The following is a 16,458-nucleotide window of genomic DNA, read 5'->3' as shown; positions in this document are numbered from 1 at the left end:
TCCCTCCCTAGGAGGGACTGATGATGAATTGGTGATGGCAAATTTTGATGTTCAGTTGGAGATGGCAAATTTTGATGAGAGTTGAAAATGGCAAATTTGATTGGTTAGGAGGGAGAGAAGACGAATTTGGTATATGGGAGGAACGGGGAAGACAGTAGGGATGTTTGTTGATTTGTAAAGTAGATGTTTATGAGTAGTGTTGTGTTGTGTGGATGCAGTAAGGGGTAAGGGAGGGGCCATGTAGGTTACCTGGTGGGGGGGGGCGTACGATAGGAACGTACCTGTCTCACCTGGTTCCCATGTGCCCCCAGTGTGCATCATCTTGTATTGCGTGCACTTTTGCGCCCTTACCACCTTACTCACTTGTCTGCTTCTTTTGTCTCCCACCTCCGAGGATCTGGCTTTGGGGTAGAGAGAGAGGAGAGAGAGGTGCTGGCGACGCAGTTGTGGGCCTGCACTTTCGCTGTTCGCTGCCTGGATCGGTACACCATATGGACCGCAATGTTTGTGGCCACCCACAATGGACCGCAGTTCGTTTGCGGCCAAGCACCACCCGGGGATGGACCTATGGGTCAACGTGGCACCTATGCCATACAGGTGAACCACTTTTAGTTAACCACCAAGTGCACCACAAGAAGAGCAAGAGACACCTGCAGGGTTAGGGGTTGTTGAAGTTATTTTTATTCCAATGAACAATGGTGACTGCACCGATTGGTGGTGGGGTGGTGCTGTTGATGCTCGGGAAAGGGTGCTCTGCACGTTATTAAAGGCCGTCGGCCACAGAGCACTCGTGGGTTGGTGTATCGATGTTGGCAAGCGCGCTCTCTCTATGCATAACATCTGCATGTGTTTCCTCCAAAAACAGGTCCTGGATCGTAGTGTAAATAGCAGCGTAGTCTTGTAAATAATGCTCCCTACCGGCTGTATGTTTAGTTTGAGAATTCTTTCCGGATTCGGTTATCCTGTGGGTGTGTTTCTGTGAGGAGAAGGGTGCAACGTCGCAGGGGGACATATTTACTCATTTGTGAATATCTGTAAAACTGTCGCACTCAGGGTAGAGTTAATAGTAGAGGGAACTACATTGCGTGCCACACTAAAGTAGGTAAAAATTTATCGGGTCGGGACGCCCCGAGGGTTAGAGAAGGGTGCAATGTTGCGAATATGGAATTTGGCCTCCATATCCGCTTGTAAATATTCCCCTATTTTCTCCGATACTCCCCAACTCTCCCTTACCCCATTCCCTAGTCCCATTGTCTGTAAACAACACCCATTAGAGCCGATCTTCCCCTTCATCCCCCCATTAAATGTCGTGCCCAGGTCCCCCGCACCACACGTAGACAATTATAGGACATCTTGCTAGTTATTCTTAATCTATGTCAGTTAAGGACTTGTTTCCATTAATTATGACTCTTCGTTGCACCAGAATGTGATTATATAGCACCTGTTAGGAAGTTTAGGACCTCCCCATACCTCTCCGCATCTCTTCCCCATGAAGAAGCGCCAACTACAACAACAACAACAAAAGAGGGGGGCGGCGCGGTGACGGCATGGGGAGTGGGCGTCCTCCTTCCGGCTCGGTTAGCCACCATTGACCACGCGCTCCACGGGGTTACCACGAAGGGGCTCCCTGTCGGCCCCTCGTCAAGGGCGGAGCCGGTAACCCCCGCACCCAATGAGAAGCCATGGGCCGATGCCATCTGGGGCGGCGCTAACGAGCCGAGGGCGTGTCACTCCCCGCCGGATATATACGCGGCCCCGCGCCGGACGTGACGAGAGATGCGCCCCGAGCTTGGAAGGAAAAGACGCCACCCTCCCGAGCGCTGAGCGACCTCCCCAGCTTGAGACCAAAGTCGCGACCCACAAGCGCTGTGATACCTTCACGCATCTCTGGACACCACCGTACGTGATTCTGTCCCTGAGCCAGGTGCACCTGAGCCATCGCGACCTGCCTCCCCTTTTCATCAACCCCCGTGTGAGTCAGCATTTTGTCCCGTGTGTCTGTCGTCTGTCCGGGGATAATATAAGAGTGTGTCTAAGTGCCTGTCTTCCTGTAATATACCTCTAGCCCCTGTAATCTAACCTTTTTCCGTACGAATATACTTGAGAATCGAAACCCTGGTGTCGTATTGTGTCATTATAACCCAGCCGGGTGTCTTCTCTTTCCTATTGAGCCAGCGTAGCGCGATTAGTCAACATTCGGGCACAATCGGGTAACTTGTACGGATACGGCGGCCATCCCGCTCGGCCCACCATACCATCAAAGTCGTATCTGTAACAGTATGTTTACGAGTGTAAAAAGTGTTTAAGAGTATAGGAAGTGTTTATAAGAGTATAGGAAGTGTTTATAAGAGTATGGGCAAGGTTAATAAGAGTGTGGGAAAGGTTAATAAGAGTGTGGGGAGGGTCATAAAGCTTTAAAATATATATAAATAATATAATAAAAATATGGTCGCTACTTCGCGGATTTTCGTCTATCGTGGGGGGTTCTGGAACGTAACCCCCGCGATAAACGAGGGATCACTGTATATATATATATATGTATATATATATATATATATATATATATATATAATTATATACTAGCTGAGGTACCCGGCTACGCCCGGGTTGAATAAGAATAATACAAATATATGATGAAAAGAACATGTATATTTTAGAGCAATATCACAGTACATTTCCTACATGACGTTTTGTCAATTTTCAATTTCTCAAAACCTCTTGGTATACAACATTTCTGGTTTTCTTACTTGGTGCCAAGACATAAAGATTGCTTGGTTTTCCAACCCTCGAGCAGCCCACGTATAGTTGGCCATGGGAAGTACCCGGCATTGCCGGGTAGGGAAAGGGAGGGGAGGAGGAAGGGGAGGGGAGGGGAATGGGGGGGGAGGGGAGGAGAGGGTGGGGAGGGGAGAAGAGGGGGGGGAGGGGAGAAGAGGGGGGAGGGGAGAAGAGGGGGGGAGGGGAGAAGAGGAGGGAGGGGGAGGAGGAGAGGGGAGGGGGGTAGGGGAGGGGGGAGGGGGGAGGGGAGGGGGAGTGGAGGGGGAGGGGGAGGGGGGAGGGGAGGGGGAGGGGAGGGGGAGGGGAGGGGCGAGGGGAGGGGGAGGGGAGGGGGAGGAGGGGGGAGGGGGAGGGGAGGGGGAGGGGGGGCTTCACCCGGGTTGAATAATAATAATACAAATATATGATGAAAAGAACATGTATATTTTAGAGCAATATCACAGTACATTTCCTACATGACGTTTTGTCAATTTTCAATTTCTCAAAACCTCTTGGTATACAACATTTCTGGTTTTCTTACTTGGTGCCAAGACATAAAGATTGCTTGGTTTTCCAACCCTCGAGCAGCCCACGTACAGCTGGCCATGGGAAGTACCCGGCATTGCGGGCGGGGGAAGGAAGGGGAGGAGAAAGGGGAGGGGAAGGGAACGGGGGGGGGAGGGGAGAAGAGGGGGGGAGGGGAGAAGAGGAGGGAGGGGGAGGAGGAGAGGGGAGAAGAGGAGGGAAGGGGGAGGAGGAGAGGGGAGGGGGAGGGGGGAGGTGAGGGGGGAGGTGGGAGGGGGGAGTGGAGGGGGAGGTGGAAGGGGAGGGGGAGGGGAGGGGGAGGGGGAGGGGGGAGGTGAGGGGGAGGGAGGAGGGGATGGGGAGGGGGGAGGAGGGGAGGGGGAGGGGGAGGGGAGGGGGGAGGGGGAGGTGAGGGGGGAGGGGGGAGGGGAGGGGGAGGGGAGGGGGGAGTGGAGTGGGAGGGGGAGGGGAGGGGGGAGTGGAGGGGAGGGGGGAGGGAGGAGGGGGAGGGGTGAGGGGGGAGGGGGAGGGGAGGGGGGAGGGGAGGGGGAGGGGAGTGGGAGGGGAGGGGGAGGGGGAGGGGGAGGGGAGTGGGAGGGGGGAGGGGAGGGAGAGGGGGGAGGGGAGGGGGAGTGGAGGGGGAGGGGGAGGTGGAGTGGGAGGGGTAGGGGGGAACGGCTAGCTTGGCAAGCGATAGCAGGATTTTTACTTTTATTTTTACCTCAATGAGGGCTATATATATAGTCTGCGCTTGGAGCCTTCAAGTTCAACATAAAGTTTTTTTATGAAAAATAATGCAGATGTATAACAATCCACCAATGCAAGTTCAGAAATGAATGCAGATCCTTTACTTTGAAGGAACTGCGCTCCAACGCGAGTCGAAAGAATTGACGCGACCAAAGACGGAATTCGTCCGAGTTGCTTTATTGAAACAAAACAGCTCAGGTATTCTGACAAGCCCGTTTTTCGGGCAACAATATATATACACATTTATGTCGGGAAGTTTGCCCGGCAAAAGCTATACCGGGCATGCCCGGGTATCAAGGGCGAGCCTTGGAAAGGCGAGTCTGGACCTGCCCGGGCGTGTTTGGCTGCGGCCTGGCAAGTCGAGGCTGGGCGTGCCCGGGCGCTCTGGGCGAGCATTGGAAAGGCGATAGCGGGCATGCCCGGACGCTCTGGGCGAGCCCTGGAAAGGCGATAGCGGGCATGCCCGGACGCTCTGGGCGAGCCCTGGAAAGGCGAGAGCGGGCATGCCCGGGAAAGACGAGACCGGGCGTGCCCGGGAGGTTCGGGCGTGCCCGGGAACAGTGAGTCCGGGCATGCCCGGGAGAGGCGCGTCTGGCCGTGTTCTGGCCGGTGCAAGGCGATTATGTACATCCAGCGGTAACCGCTACACACGCCCCTCCAGAATCGACCTGCACCGGCAGGGTCAATTTAAGGGGGGTCCGGATGACCCGGCCAAAGCGACCCCTGGAGGGTCGTGGGGAGGGGTCTGACGTGGTGGTGGGTGGTCGAGCGGGGGGAACTGTGGACGGGGGGCGGCTTCGCCGCGGAGGAAGGGCCAACCGTGGTGGTCGGTCGACGTCCATGTGCGCCGGTTTGAGGCGGTCCACAGAAATCCGGTCCGGCCGGCCGCCGAAGTCGATGATGAAAGACTTGTCGCCCCGTCGCAGGACCCGGAAGGGCCCGTCGTACGGCGGCCGGAGTGGCCCCCGGTGCGCGTCATGACGCACAAAGACGTACTCCGCTGTGCGAAGCGCCGGGGGGACGTAGGACTGGGGGCCACCGTGGCGGGACGTCGGCACGGGGGCAAATCGTCGGGCGGCCTCCTGGAGGTCCGAGCGCTGGCGAGCGGCGGACCAGGGACTGGTAGCGTCAGGCACGAATTCGCCCGGGACGCGGAGTGGCTGGCCGTAGACGAGCTCGGCGGCGGACGCCTGGAGGTCTTCCTTGGGGGCCGTGCGAAGGCCCAAAAGGACCCACGGCAGCCGGTCGGCCCAACCGTCGTCCTGAAGGCCGGCCATGAGTGCGGCCTTCATGGAGCGGTGAAACCGCTTGCACAACCCATTGGCTTGGGGCTGGTAGGCCGTGGTGCGGTGCAGCGTGACCCCCAACGAACGGGCGACCACGCCCCAAAGCTCAGACGTGAACTGTGGGCCGCGGTCGGACGAGATGTCCGCTGGTGCGCCGAAGCGCGCGACCCAGGTGGCGATGAACGCCTGCGCCATGTCGGCGGTGGTGGTGGAGGTGAGGGGCACGGCCTCCGGCCACCTGGTGGTCCTGTCCACCATGGTGAGCAGGTGGGTGAACCCCCGCGAGGGGGGCAGGGGACCCACCAGGTCCACGTGGACGTGGTCGAAACACCGTTCAGGCATGGCGAAAGGTGCCAGCGGGGCCTGGGTGTGGCGGTGGACCTTGGCTCGCTGGCAGGCCGTGCAGGCGTTGGCCCAGTCGCGGATGTTTCGTCGAAGGCCGTGCCAGACGAAACGCGCCGACAGCAGCTTCTGAGAAGCTTTCCGGCCCGGGTGAGAAAGGCCGTGGATGGAGGCGAAGATGCGGCGCTGCCAGGAAACGGGCACGATGGGGCGAGGCTGGCCCTGGGAGACGTCGCAGAGCAGGACGGTGCCCGCGAAGGGGATGTCGGCCAGGCGGAGGCCCGTGTCCGCCACGCGGAGTGCCTGCACCGAGGTGTCGGTGGTCTGGTCGGCCGCCATGAGCGTGAAGTCCACGCCGAGGTGGACCGCGTTCGCGCTGGCCCGCGAAAGGCAGTCGGCCACGGCGTTGTCTTTGCCGGCGACGTGCTGGATGTCCGTGGTGAACTCCGACACGGCGGAGAGGTGGCGCTGCTGGCGGGCCGACCACGGCTCCGTGACCTTAGCCATTGCGTAGACCAACGGCTTGTGGTCGACGAAAGCCGTGAACGGGCGGCCCTCCAGGAGGTGTCGGAAATGGCGAACGGCCAGGAATAGCCCGAGCAGCTCGCGGTCGAACGTGCTGTAGTTTAACTCGTTCGGCCGGAGTTGCCGGCTGAAAAAAGCGAGTGGCTGCCAAACCCCGTCCACCCATTGCTCATGGACGGCGCCCACCGCGTAGTTGGAGGCGTCCGTAGTGAGGGCGATGGGCGCGTTGAGCACCGGGTGAGCCAGCAGCATTGCGTCGGCGAGGGCCCGTTTGGCACTGGCGAAGGCCGCGTCCATGGCCGCGGACCAAACAATGTCATGCTTGGCCGGCTTGCCCCGGAGGGCCTCGTAAAGGGGCCGCATGAGCTGAGCAGCGCGGGGCACGAATCGGTGATAAAAATTCACCATGCCGAGGAACTCTTGGAGGGCCTTGATGGAACGGGGACGCGGGAACGTGGTGATGGCCTCGACCTTGGTCGGCAGCGGCACAGCCCCGGTCTTGGTGATGCGGTGGCCCAAAAAGTCAACGGTCGTCGCGCCGAAGTGGCATTTGACCGGGTTGACAATTAAGCCGTGCTCGCTGAGGCGACCGAACAGTGTTCGGAGGTGGAGGAGGTGCTCGGCGCGGGACGTGCTGGCGACGAGGATGTCGTCCAGATAGACGAAAAGAAACGGCAGGTCGCGCAGCACGCCGTCCATCAAGCGCTGGAACGCCTGGGCCGCGTTCTTGAGGCCAAACGGCAGCCGCAAAAATTCGAACAGGCCGAACGGCGTGATGACGGCCGTCTTCGGGACGTCGGCCGCCCGGACAGGTACCTGGTGGTAGCCCCGCATCAGGTCAATTTTCGAAAAGATGACCCATCCCGCCAAACGGGCGGAAAAGTCCTGAATATGCGGCATCGGGTACCTGTCGGGGGTGGTAGCGTCATTGAGACGGCGGTAGTCGCCACACGGGCGCCATCCACCCCCCGGCTTTGGTACGATGTGCAGTGGCGAGGCCCACGCGCTATCGGAGCGCCGCACGATGCCGAGGTGCTCCAACGCGTCGAATTCGGCCTTTGCCACGGCGAGCTTGGCTGGGTCGAGGCGGCGGGCCCTGGCGTAGACCGGCGGGCCCGTAGTGGGTATGTGGTGCTCGATCCCGTGCCGCACCGCGATGGCCGAAAACGTCGGCCGCGTGAGGGCCGGGAATTCCACGAGCAGGCGAGCGAACTCGTTCGTTGCCGGGAGGGCGCACGCCAGTTCGGTCGGCGCGGAGCTGCTCATTGTGCATGCCAGGGAGCTGAAGGTCTCGGCGTGGACAAGGCGACGTCGTTTGACGTCGACCAGCAGCCCGTGCGCGCAGAGGAAGTCGGCGCCCAGCAAAGCCACGGGGACGCTGGCGGTAACAAAAGTCCATTGAAAGCGCTGGCTGCCGAAGCAGAGGGTGACGACGCGTGGGCCGAAAGTGCGTATGGCCGAGCCATTAGCAGCGACCAAAGAGGGGCCGCAAACTGCGTCCAGCCTGTCCTGCTCGGAGGCAGGTATGACGCTCAGTTGGGCGCCGGTGTCGCACAGGAAACGCCGTCCAGACGCTTTGTCCCGAATAAACAGCAAGTTGCCCGAGTGGCCGGCGCTCATGGCTGGGAATGAACGCCGGCCCGGCCGTTTCCCGACCTGCCGAAAGTGCACGGGGGCCGGCACGTCCGAGCCTTGTGTCCGAACCTGGCGTGGTAATAACACCACGCCCGGTCAGGTGGAGGCCCCGGCCGTCGTGTCGGAAGCGGGCGGTGTGGCGTGGCAGCCGCCAGTTGCACCGGCAGTTCGGCCTCCAACCGCGCAGGGCGCTCGGGCGTCGTGGGCGTCGCCTCGGACGGCGGCGGGCTCCAGGTAACCGCACCGATGTGCTGGCCCGCCGAGGAGATCTTATCGGCTTCCCTGGCGAGGGCGCGGGAATCCGTGATCAACGTGCCAGCCAGGGCGAGGCGTACCGGGTGAGGCAGCTGACGGAGGAACAGCTCCCAGAACAGGAATGCCGGAGAGTGCTCGCCGAGCAACGAGAGCATATAGTCCATGCGCTCGGACGGGCGCGTGTCGCCGAGCTCGGGCAGGTCAAGCAGGCGCCGTGCGCGTGCTGCCGGTGAGAGGGCGAAAGTGCCGAGGAGGAGCGTCTTCAGCGCGTCGTATTTGTCAGCAGCCGGCGGGTGCTGGAGGAGGCTCAAGGCGCGGGCCGCGGTGGTGGAACCGAGCGCCGCCACAACATGGTGGAAGCGGGTGTCGTCCGCGGTGATGCCTCGCAGGGCGAACTGGGAGTCCGCCTGGGCGAACCAAACAGCCGCGTGAGTCTCCCAGAAGGTAGGCAGTTTAAGCGTCACTGCCGTATCCATGTCGGTAGGTCACCAATGAAGGAACTGCGCTCCAACGCGAGTCGAAAGAATTGACGCGACCAAAGACGGAATTCGTCCGAGTTGCTTTATTGAAACAAAACAGCTCAGGTATTCTGACAAGCCCGTTTTTCGGGCAACAATATATATACACATTTATGTCGGGAAGTTTGCCCGGCAAAAGCTATACCGGGCATGCCCGGGTATCAAGGGCGAGCCTTGGAAAGGCGAGTCTGGACCTGCCCGGGCGTGTTTGGCTGCGGCCTGGCAAGTCGAGGCTGGGCGTGCCCGGGCGCTCTGGGCGAGCACTGGAAAGGCGATAGCGGGCATGCCCGGACGCTCTGGGCGAGCCCTGGAAAGGCGATAGCGGGCATGCCCGGACGCTCTGGGCGTGCCCTGGAAAGGCGATAGCGGGCATGCCCGGACGCTCTGGGCGAGCCCTGGAAAGGCGATAGCGGGCATGCCCGGACGCTCTGGGCGAGCCCTGGAAAGGCGAGAGCGGGCATGCCCGGGAAAGACGAGACCGGGCGTGCCCGGGAGGTTCGGGCGTGCCCGGGAACAGTGAGTCCGGGCATGCCCGGGAGAGGCGCGTCTGGCCGTGTTCTGGCCGGTGCAAGGCGATTATGTACATGCAGCGGTAACCGCTACAACTTTGCGATAAAAACGCAATTCCCGCCATTTCCACTCACGATCGAGGCCTCCACAGTGACCGCGCATCTTCTTCCTCCTACAACTTCATCTCACTTCTTTCACTCAAAATGCATGAAATTCTGCCGCATGAAATTATGTAGAGGCCTCGTCGGGGGGATATAAGGTAGGTAAGGAAGGCGTTGTAACAGAAGAATCAAAATAAAAGTGGCAGAACATAAGGAAATGGGGGCTATTCTGGACCCACAGCCAAACCCGACAAACCATTGCAATACACCCCGAACGTCTAGCGCCGCCACAAACTACACCATGGAATTGCAGCTGGCGCGGTTTTTTTAAACCATTGATATTAAAATAAAACGTAGCCTAAAACCACCGGGATTTTATGCTGATTCCGAATCTGTGTCTAAAACTTTTCTCCGATGTGTAGTTCTTGAGTTATAAGCGGACATCCAGACAGACACAAACACATACACACACACACACAGACACTCCTCCTTTATATATATATATATATATATATATATATATATATATATACATATATATATATATATATATATATATAGCAGCATTTGCATATATATATATATATATATATATAGCAGCATTTGCATATATATATATATATATATATATATATATATATATTGTTGTGGATCTCAGCGCCGGCCTTCTCCCCTTACGAAGGGGGGATTAGTTCCCTTGTCTTTGTCTGGCCGACGGGACCCGGGACCGATGACGTCCTTCCCGGACAGTGCGAAATAGGGTCGGAGGACTAGAATCACTATTACCTAATTACTCGCGCTGCCCAGAAACGAGGAAATAAGCCCCGCACGAATCACGTGTGCTGAGACGCTGAACGGTGCGTACACGCGATCTGTGACGTTTAGTTGGTGAACCCGGTTCTAGCGATCTTACTCGTACCACGCTTAGCCTATGGAGAAATCACACAGGCGATCGAATTGGGAAGAAAGGAACAACAAGATTTATTTACACTATTTACAATGATCTCAGAGAAGAGGACACAGTGCAGCCTTAAAAACAATCTTAACTTAATCCCAGGACAAACGGGCCCATCTCACACACACACACACTCACACGGGGTTTGCAGCTGCCGGATGATGTTCACCACGTCCAGGGATGGCTCTCGTGCAGCTCCCTCCGGCCTCTGGTTCGTCCCGGGCAGATGGTAAGTAGAGGGGCAGGAGCTCTCCGCGTGTCGTTCGGCGCACACGGGATAATACGGGGCGAACGGTAGGGTCTGGGCTCTGGCAGTTAGCGGTTAATACTGGCGGTTATTGCCGCGTTCACTCACGTGGCTGAGGTAAGCGCTATTCGCCACCGGCGCGTCTGGCTGCCTTTCCTTCGGCGCATACGTAATACTGAGATATAGCGCAACGCCCCCAAAGCGAGCGCTGCTTCAGTCGAGTCCTGTTCACCACTCACTCGTGCTCTCTCTCGTGCTCCTTGTAACAAGTGCCTCCAGCGCTAGTCCTCTAGCCCTCTCCCAATGAGTCCTCGTGCATCAGTCCTCCACCAACGAGTCCTTTGCAAGGGCTTTGTGCAAAGACTTTTATAGGCACGCCCTGCGAACCTTCTCGCACTTAGAAGATGCGCCTTACCACGCCCTGTCACACCATGCCGTTAGAGCCCTGGTTGGCTGGTGGCCCTTACCGTCATCGCCTCTGACGTGCTGCCTTGATGCCGCCCCACCCTGACCCCGCGCTCCTCCCTCTTAGGCCTACCTTGTGTTACTCGACTAGTGAGCGAGCAAAAGGCAGCAAATGCTGCTGGCAGCCAAAGTGTAATAAATGCTGCGGGTAGCCAAAGCGTAACAAACTGAGGGATCAGCCAAATGGGGCACGGGATCAATTATGCCCATGGAGGTGGAACTTGGAGGGTGGACCTAAAAATGGAGGGACCTAAACTCATGACTTTACACAACGCAGATATTACTAGTGGAAATGGCCTATACTTACACATACTATGACATAACTAATACTCTAAGGTGGCCTACGTGTTGCTCATGGACTAACTATGGGGGCAACCCTTTAACCTTGAATGATCAATATGTGCCAATCTCAAAACCGTAGCACTGCCCCCCTCCTTCGCCAGACTCGTCCCCGAGTCGAACCCACACAAGTGAGAACGACCGGTTTTGAGAAAGGTTCAGGACTACTCTTTTAATTATGTGTGACACTTAGATGTGGTTTTCCTCTACATTTAATCTAACACCCTGTGTGTGACAGTTTTACAACACTAGATATCTCCCACCTGCTGCGTTGTGTACTAACTAACAGAATCACACCCACAGTTCACCGAATTGCAGAATGAATTCTCAAACAACACATAAACCTGGTGGGGAGTATGTTATTTACAACACTAAACTAATTATTTACATCTCTATAATCCAGGACCTGTTCTTTTGTGGAAATAAATTTTGGAGGAGAGAAACAACAATGCAATGCACCAATACACCAATACACAAGAATGCACAAAAATGCACAATCACCATTTCAAACGTCATATTTGCTGCTTGGCCGCTGCTTGGCTGCATCTTCTTGCTTCCTGCTTCGTCTTCGGTGTGCCATAATAAAAACTTAAAGGTCTTCTTTCCTGACACACCAAAGTTTCAAATGCCCAAACCGTGTCCGTTTTTTATTTCCAGCATGGCCAATCTTATGGTCCATCTGCGTGACATTGACGCCACTTAAAGCCAGTGGTCCGCAGGTGCAAGGTAACGTTTGCAGCAAATGTCTGCTCAGCAAAGATGCCAGGCCACAGAACGTGTGGTCCATAAGGTGTATTGGTGCAGCAAAAGGTAGCAGGGGCGCCGCACAAGTGTAGCCAGGCGCCGCTGCACAGTTCAGGGTTCCTGCACACTCCCCTCCAAAATGGGTCCATGTGTTCGGGAAGAAGACAAAGCACAGTTAGCAGAGGAAAGGGCGCAAGGGTACACATCAAAACAAGGCAATGCAACACGAGGGGAGCGGGAGAGCGAGCAGAGCAAGCTCGTCCCTAACCGTTCGTACCCCCCCATGTCAGCCTACCCTACCCTTTCCCTTCCCTGTATTTACACTTTACAAATCCGTCTCTACGTCTTGTCTCCCATATCCCCCTCTAAACGAAATTTGTCGTCCAATCCCTCCCAGGAAGGAAGAGATGGAATTACACACATTGCCCCCATCACGTCATGATTCGTCTTTACCATCCAAATCGTTCACAAAACCTGGTGTGGAGTTCTGTCACCCTTGTTGAGTGGATGTGGATGGTGCGAAGAGACTTCCTCATCCTAACTATACTAATGACATTAACTCAGTTACACTACCCGGGGTCTTGCCCTGCCAATTCAATTGGCATATTTAAACTATGTGGTTCTAAAAACCAATTCCCATTGACCCACCCTGTGGTGCCCTACCAATTTGGGTCTCACTCCCCAATTTTTCACTACTGTGCCTTTGCACAATTTCGGGGCTGGGTCGTGTGGCTCCACTAGCAGGTCCAACTACCTGCACACCTCCACCACTGGTCGCCACCCGAGCTTACCATGCTCCTTGCGACTACCCTAAATCGGGGAAGGTCCCTCCTGGCTCTCTCACCCCTCTGATGCCCTCTCTGGCATTGGGCTACCCGGGTCCTTCCCTAGGATCCTCGGGCCCCACTGAACACTACTCTGACCCTAACTGGCTCCCAGAGCCTACCTGCGGCCTCACCTGGCCGACAAACTACCAGTGGCGGAGTGCCCCAATAACCATACGCACCAACAAAGCCCACACGCCCAGCCATTCACTGACTCATGCCCCCATCCAAGCACTTCCTTGCCACTACCTGCACCACAGGTGTCAATATCCAACAATTTACCTAAACCCACTACCTAACTTTAAACTACCCTCCCCGGGTATTCGTGAAGGGGTCCATCTTCCCCCATTCACTCCTTCGCACCCTGCATTCCACACCACTCATTCCACACCATTCATTCCACACACCATGTCCTCCTGCACACTTCTTGTGCTCACATCTGTTCTCCACTTGCACCCCATGCAAGCCAACCGACTCAACACAATTCCATTCGTCCTCAATACACCACTTATACACTACTACATACACACAGCATCATCTAACTAACTACTTCCCTCTAAAACTCGTGCTTTCCTGTCTTCCCTTACACTAAGCACTTCCCTCGTCATTAACATGCATCTAATCTCTCTACGTCCCCTCTACTTGTACAAAAGTCACTACTTAAATCTCACATCTCCTACTGTCATCTCTAAATCCCTAACAATATCCTAGCCCGCCCTCGGCTAGTTTTCACTGCCACCCCATAATCTAGAGCTCATGTGCCCCCCCAAAAATGGTAAAGCTACCATTCGCCAACACTATGGCTAACTGTCCACACCACTCGAGCCTCTCGGTGCGGAAATACATCGTCATTACAGCTCGGCTTCGAAAAGCCGAGCAATGCATGCGGGTGGTTGGTCTCCTGTTGGTTGGATCCGTCCGGCATTTTCGGTTCATGGGAGGAGATTTTGTTGGGCCTTCGTTTCAGGCGCCATCTCTGCGTGGAGCATTTCGGTGTCTGGCACGATGGCCCAACCTCCCCCGGTAGGAGCACCGCGCCCGCGAGGGGGCGAGGTTCCGACCTCTCCTACCCCCCTTTGAACCGTGCCATTTGCCTCTTTCGCCACGGCATGGCACCGACCATGCAGGGCGGGGCCCGGCCCGAATCGTGCACGGCGCTCCTTGCGAGACTGCCGTGGCAACGATCCCCGCCGGTCCCCGCAGCACACAAAGCACGCCACGCACCGAGAGCTCGCGTCGGCTATCCGTCGCCCTACGCGCTAACCCGGTCTGCGTCGATGCCCGAGTCGCATTCTCACATCCACATGCGACCGGCTCCTCACTCGTACAACGCGGCGCTCCAGCGCCTCTCATACACCCCCTGCATTCTGTTATTGCACTTTCTCTCCGTGCATTCTCTTTTCTGGCACACTCCGGTGCACACCACTCAGGTGCACTCATGCCGCTCGCACACCCCGTTACACACTTCTCTTCCACGCACTCCTCTCGTGCACTCTCTCTCGTTACATCCTCTGTAACACCCACGGGTGTGCACTCCTGCACACACCCAACAACACGCTCCGGTGTGCATCCTCGCACACTCTCTTCGGCCATCGCACACTCTGTGTCGCACTCTTCACACATACACTCTGTTGTGCATTCCTCCTCGCACTCTGTAACACACTCGTGCTCCCGTGCCGTTCGCACGCGCGTGCCATTCACTCGCGTACATCGCACCACGGACCTTGCACGAGCGCCCGGGTTGCGTCTCGATCCCAAGCGCGCCAAAAATCTTTTCGTACCATACACATTCCCGCTATACACGCTCCTACCCACCTTCCGGATCCTTTTCAACAGCAGCACCTTCAAACTTTCATTGGGGTTAGGCAGCACGACATCACAATGCGAACACGGACTTTGTGCAAATTCCATCTCCATCTCCGATTTAATTTCTGCTTCTGCCGTCTCTTCGTCCCCAATTTCCACTATAATTTCTGTTTCTTTATTAAGCTCGACGACCGCTGGCGCGCATAAAATTTTCTCTTCTAATTCGGCGGCCGTCGGCTTTTCCATACCCCGTGTCGCGATTTCTACCCCAGTCATTTTAACTGCGCCTCGCTCAGGCTCGCTTTCCACGTGTTCCTCAAATCGCGTTACCTCGTCGCGTACCAATGCGACTTTCCCGCTCGACCTGCGCCTTATGTCCTCCCCCATCTTTCCTATTAACTCCCCTCGGGTGTCCATTCTGCTTTCCAGCCCATTTTTCGCCTCTTCCAATTGATCCCCCATCTGTTTTATTTCCCGGGCAGATTTGTCCCCCATTTCCTTCAATTGGCCCCCCATTTTATTTTCCAAATTATTTAACCCATCTTTCATTTATTTTATTTGGCCACCCATTTCCTTCAATTGGCCACTCATTTTGCTTTCCAATTCGTTTTTTACCTCTTTCAATTCCAGGGTTGATTTGTCCCCCTGGGTATCCATTTTTGCCATTATCTGGACCATAAATAATCGCATGTACTCTGGCATTGCGGGCTCGGCTGCCGCGGCCATGTGCGAGGCGCCGCCATTTTCTACTCCTGCTACCTCTGCTATCGCACCCTCATCAATTGCCTCTTCCATTTCTTCCAATTCTTCCCGGGGGTCCTGGGTTATTACCTCTTCTCACTCTACCTCATCATTTACCCCCACCGGCATTCGACCGTCTTGGCGAGCCTTGGCACAAATTTAATTTGGAAGTTATACTAAATTTTGGTCGCTCGTAATTTTGGCCAAATTTGTCCAAACAAATTTGGTTTGGGTCCCAAATCCCACTCCCCGACACCAATTGTTGCAGCCAATATGCAAAATTTGTGTCCAAAATTTGGTCTAAAAAATTTCGTCAAAGTTCCAAATCCCCACTCCTGACTTCCAATTGTTGCGGATCTCAGTGCCGGCCTTCTCCCCTTACCAAGGGGGGATTAGTCCCCTTGTCTTTGACTGGCCGACGGGACCCAGAACATATGACGTCCTTCCCGGACAGTGCGAAATAGGGTCGTAGGACTAGAATCACTATTACCTAATTACTCGCGCTGCCCAGAAACGAGGAAATAAGCCCTGCACGAATCACGCGTGCTGAGACGCCGAGCGGTGCGTACACGCGATCCGTGCCGTTTAGTTGGTGAACCCGGTTCTAGCGATCTTACTCGTACCACGCTTAGCCAATGGAGAAATCACACAGGCGATCGAATTGGGAAGAAAGGAATAACAGGATTTATTTACACTATTTACAATGATCTCAGAGAAGAGGACACAGTGCAGCCTTAAAAACAGTCTTAACTTAATCCCAGGACAAACGGGCCCGTCTCACACACAGACACACTCACACAGGGTTTGCAGCTGCCGGATGATGTTCACCACATCCAGGGATGGCTCTCGTGCAGCTCCCTCCGGCCTCTGGTTCGTCTCGGGCAGATGGTAAGTAGAGGGGCAGGAGCTCTCTGCGTGTCGTTCGGCGCACACGGGATAATATGGGGCGAACGGTAGGGTCTGGGCTCTGGCGGTTGGCGGTTAATACTGGCGGTTATTGCCGCGTTCACTCGCGTGGCTGAGGTAAGCGCTATTCGCCACCGGCGCGTCTGGCTGCCTTTCCTTCGGCGCGTACGTAATACTGAGATATAGCGCAATGCCCCCAAAGTGAGCGCTGCTTCAGTTGAGTCCTGTTC

At 56.0% G+C, this 16,458-nt stretch overlaps 1 protein-coding gene across 1 annotated transcript in view; it reads left to right on the top strand.

Moving 5' to 3' along the window:
- The first annotated feature begins 443 nt into the window (after nt 1-443).
- CDKAL1 (CDKAL1 threonylcarbamoyladenosine tRNA methylthiotransferase) overlaps nt 444-16,458 on the top strand; it is a 612,415-nt gene continuing 596,400 nt past the window's right edge. Inside the window, exon 1 of the mRNA XM_078787090.1 lies at nt 444-597. Within this exon, the coding sequence (XP_078643216.1) occupies nt 521-597 (77 nt within the window). The 5' untranslated portion in view covers nt 444-520. The remainder of the gene's footprint in view (nt 598-16,458) is intronic.

The sequence above is a fragment of the Myxine glutinosa genome, chromosome 11 (genome assembly GCF_964187855.1).
Source record: "Myxine glutinosa chromosome 11, kmMyxGlut1.1, whole genome shotgun sequence".
NCBI lineage: Eukaryota > Metazoa > Chordata > Myxini > Myxiniformes > Myxinidae > Myxine > Myxine glutinosa.
This window is presented reverse-complemented; position numbering and strand designations above follow the sequence as displayed.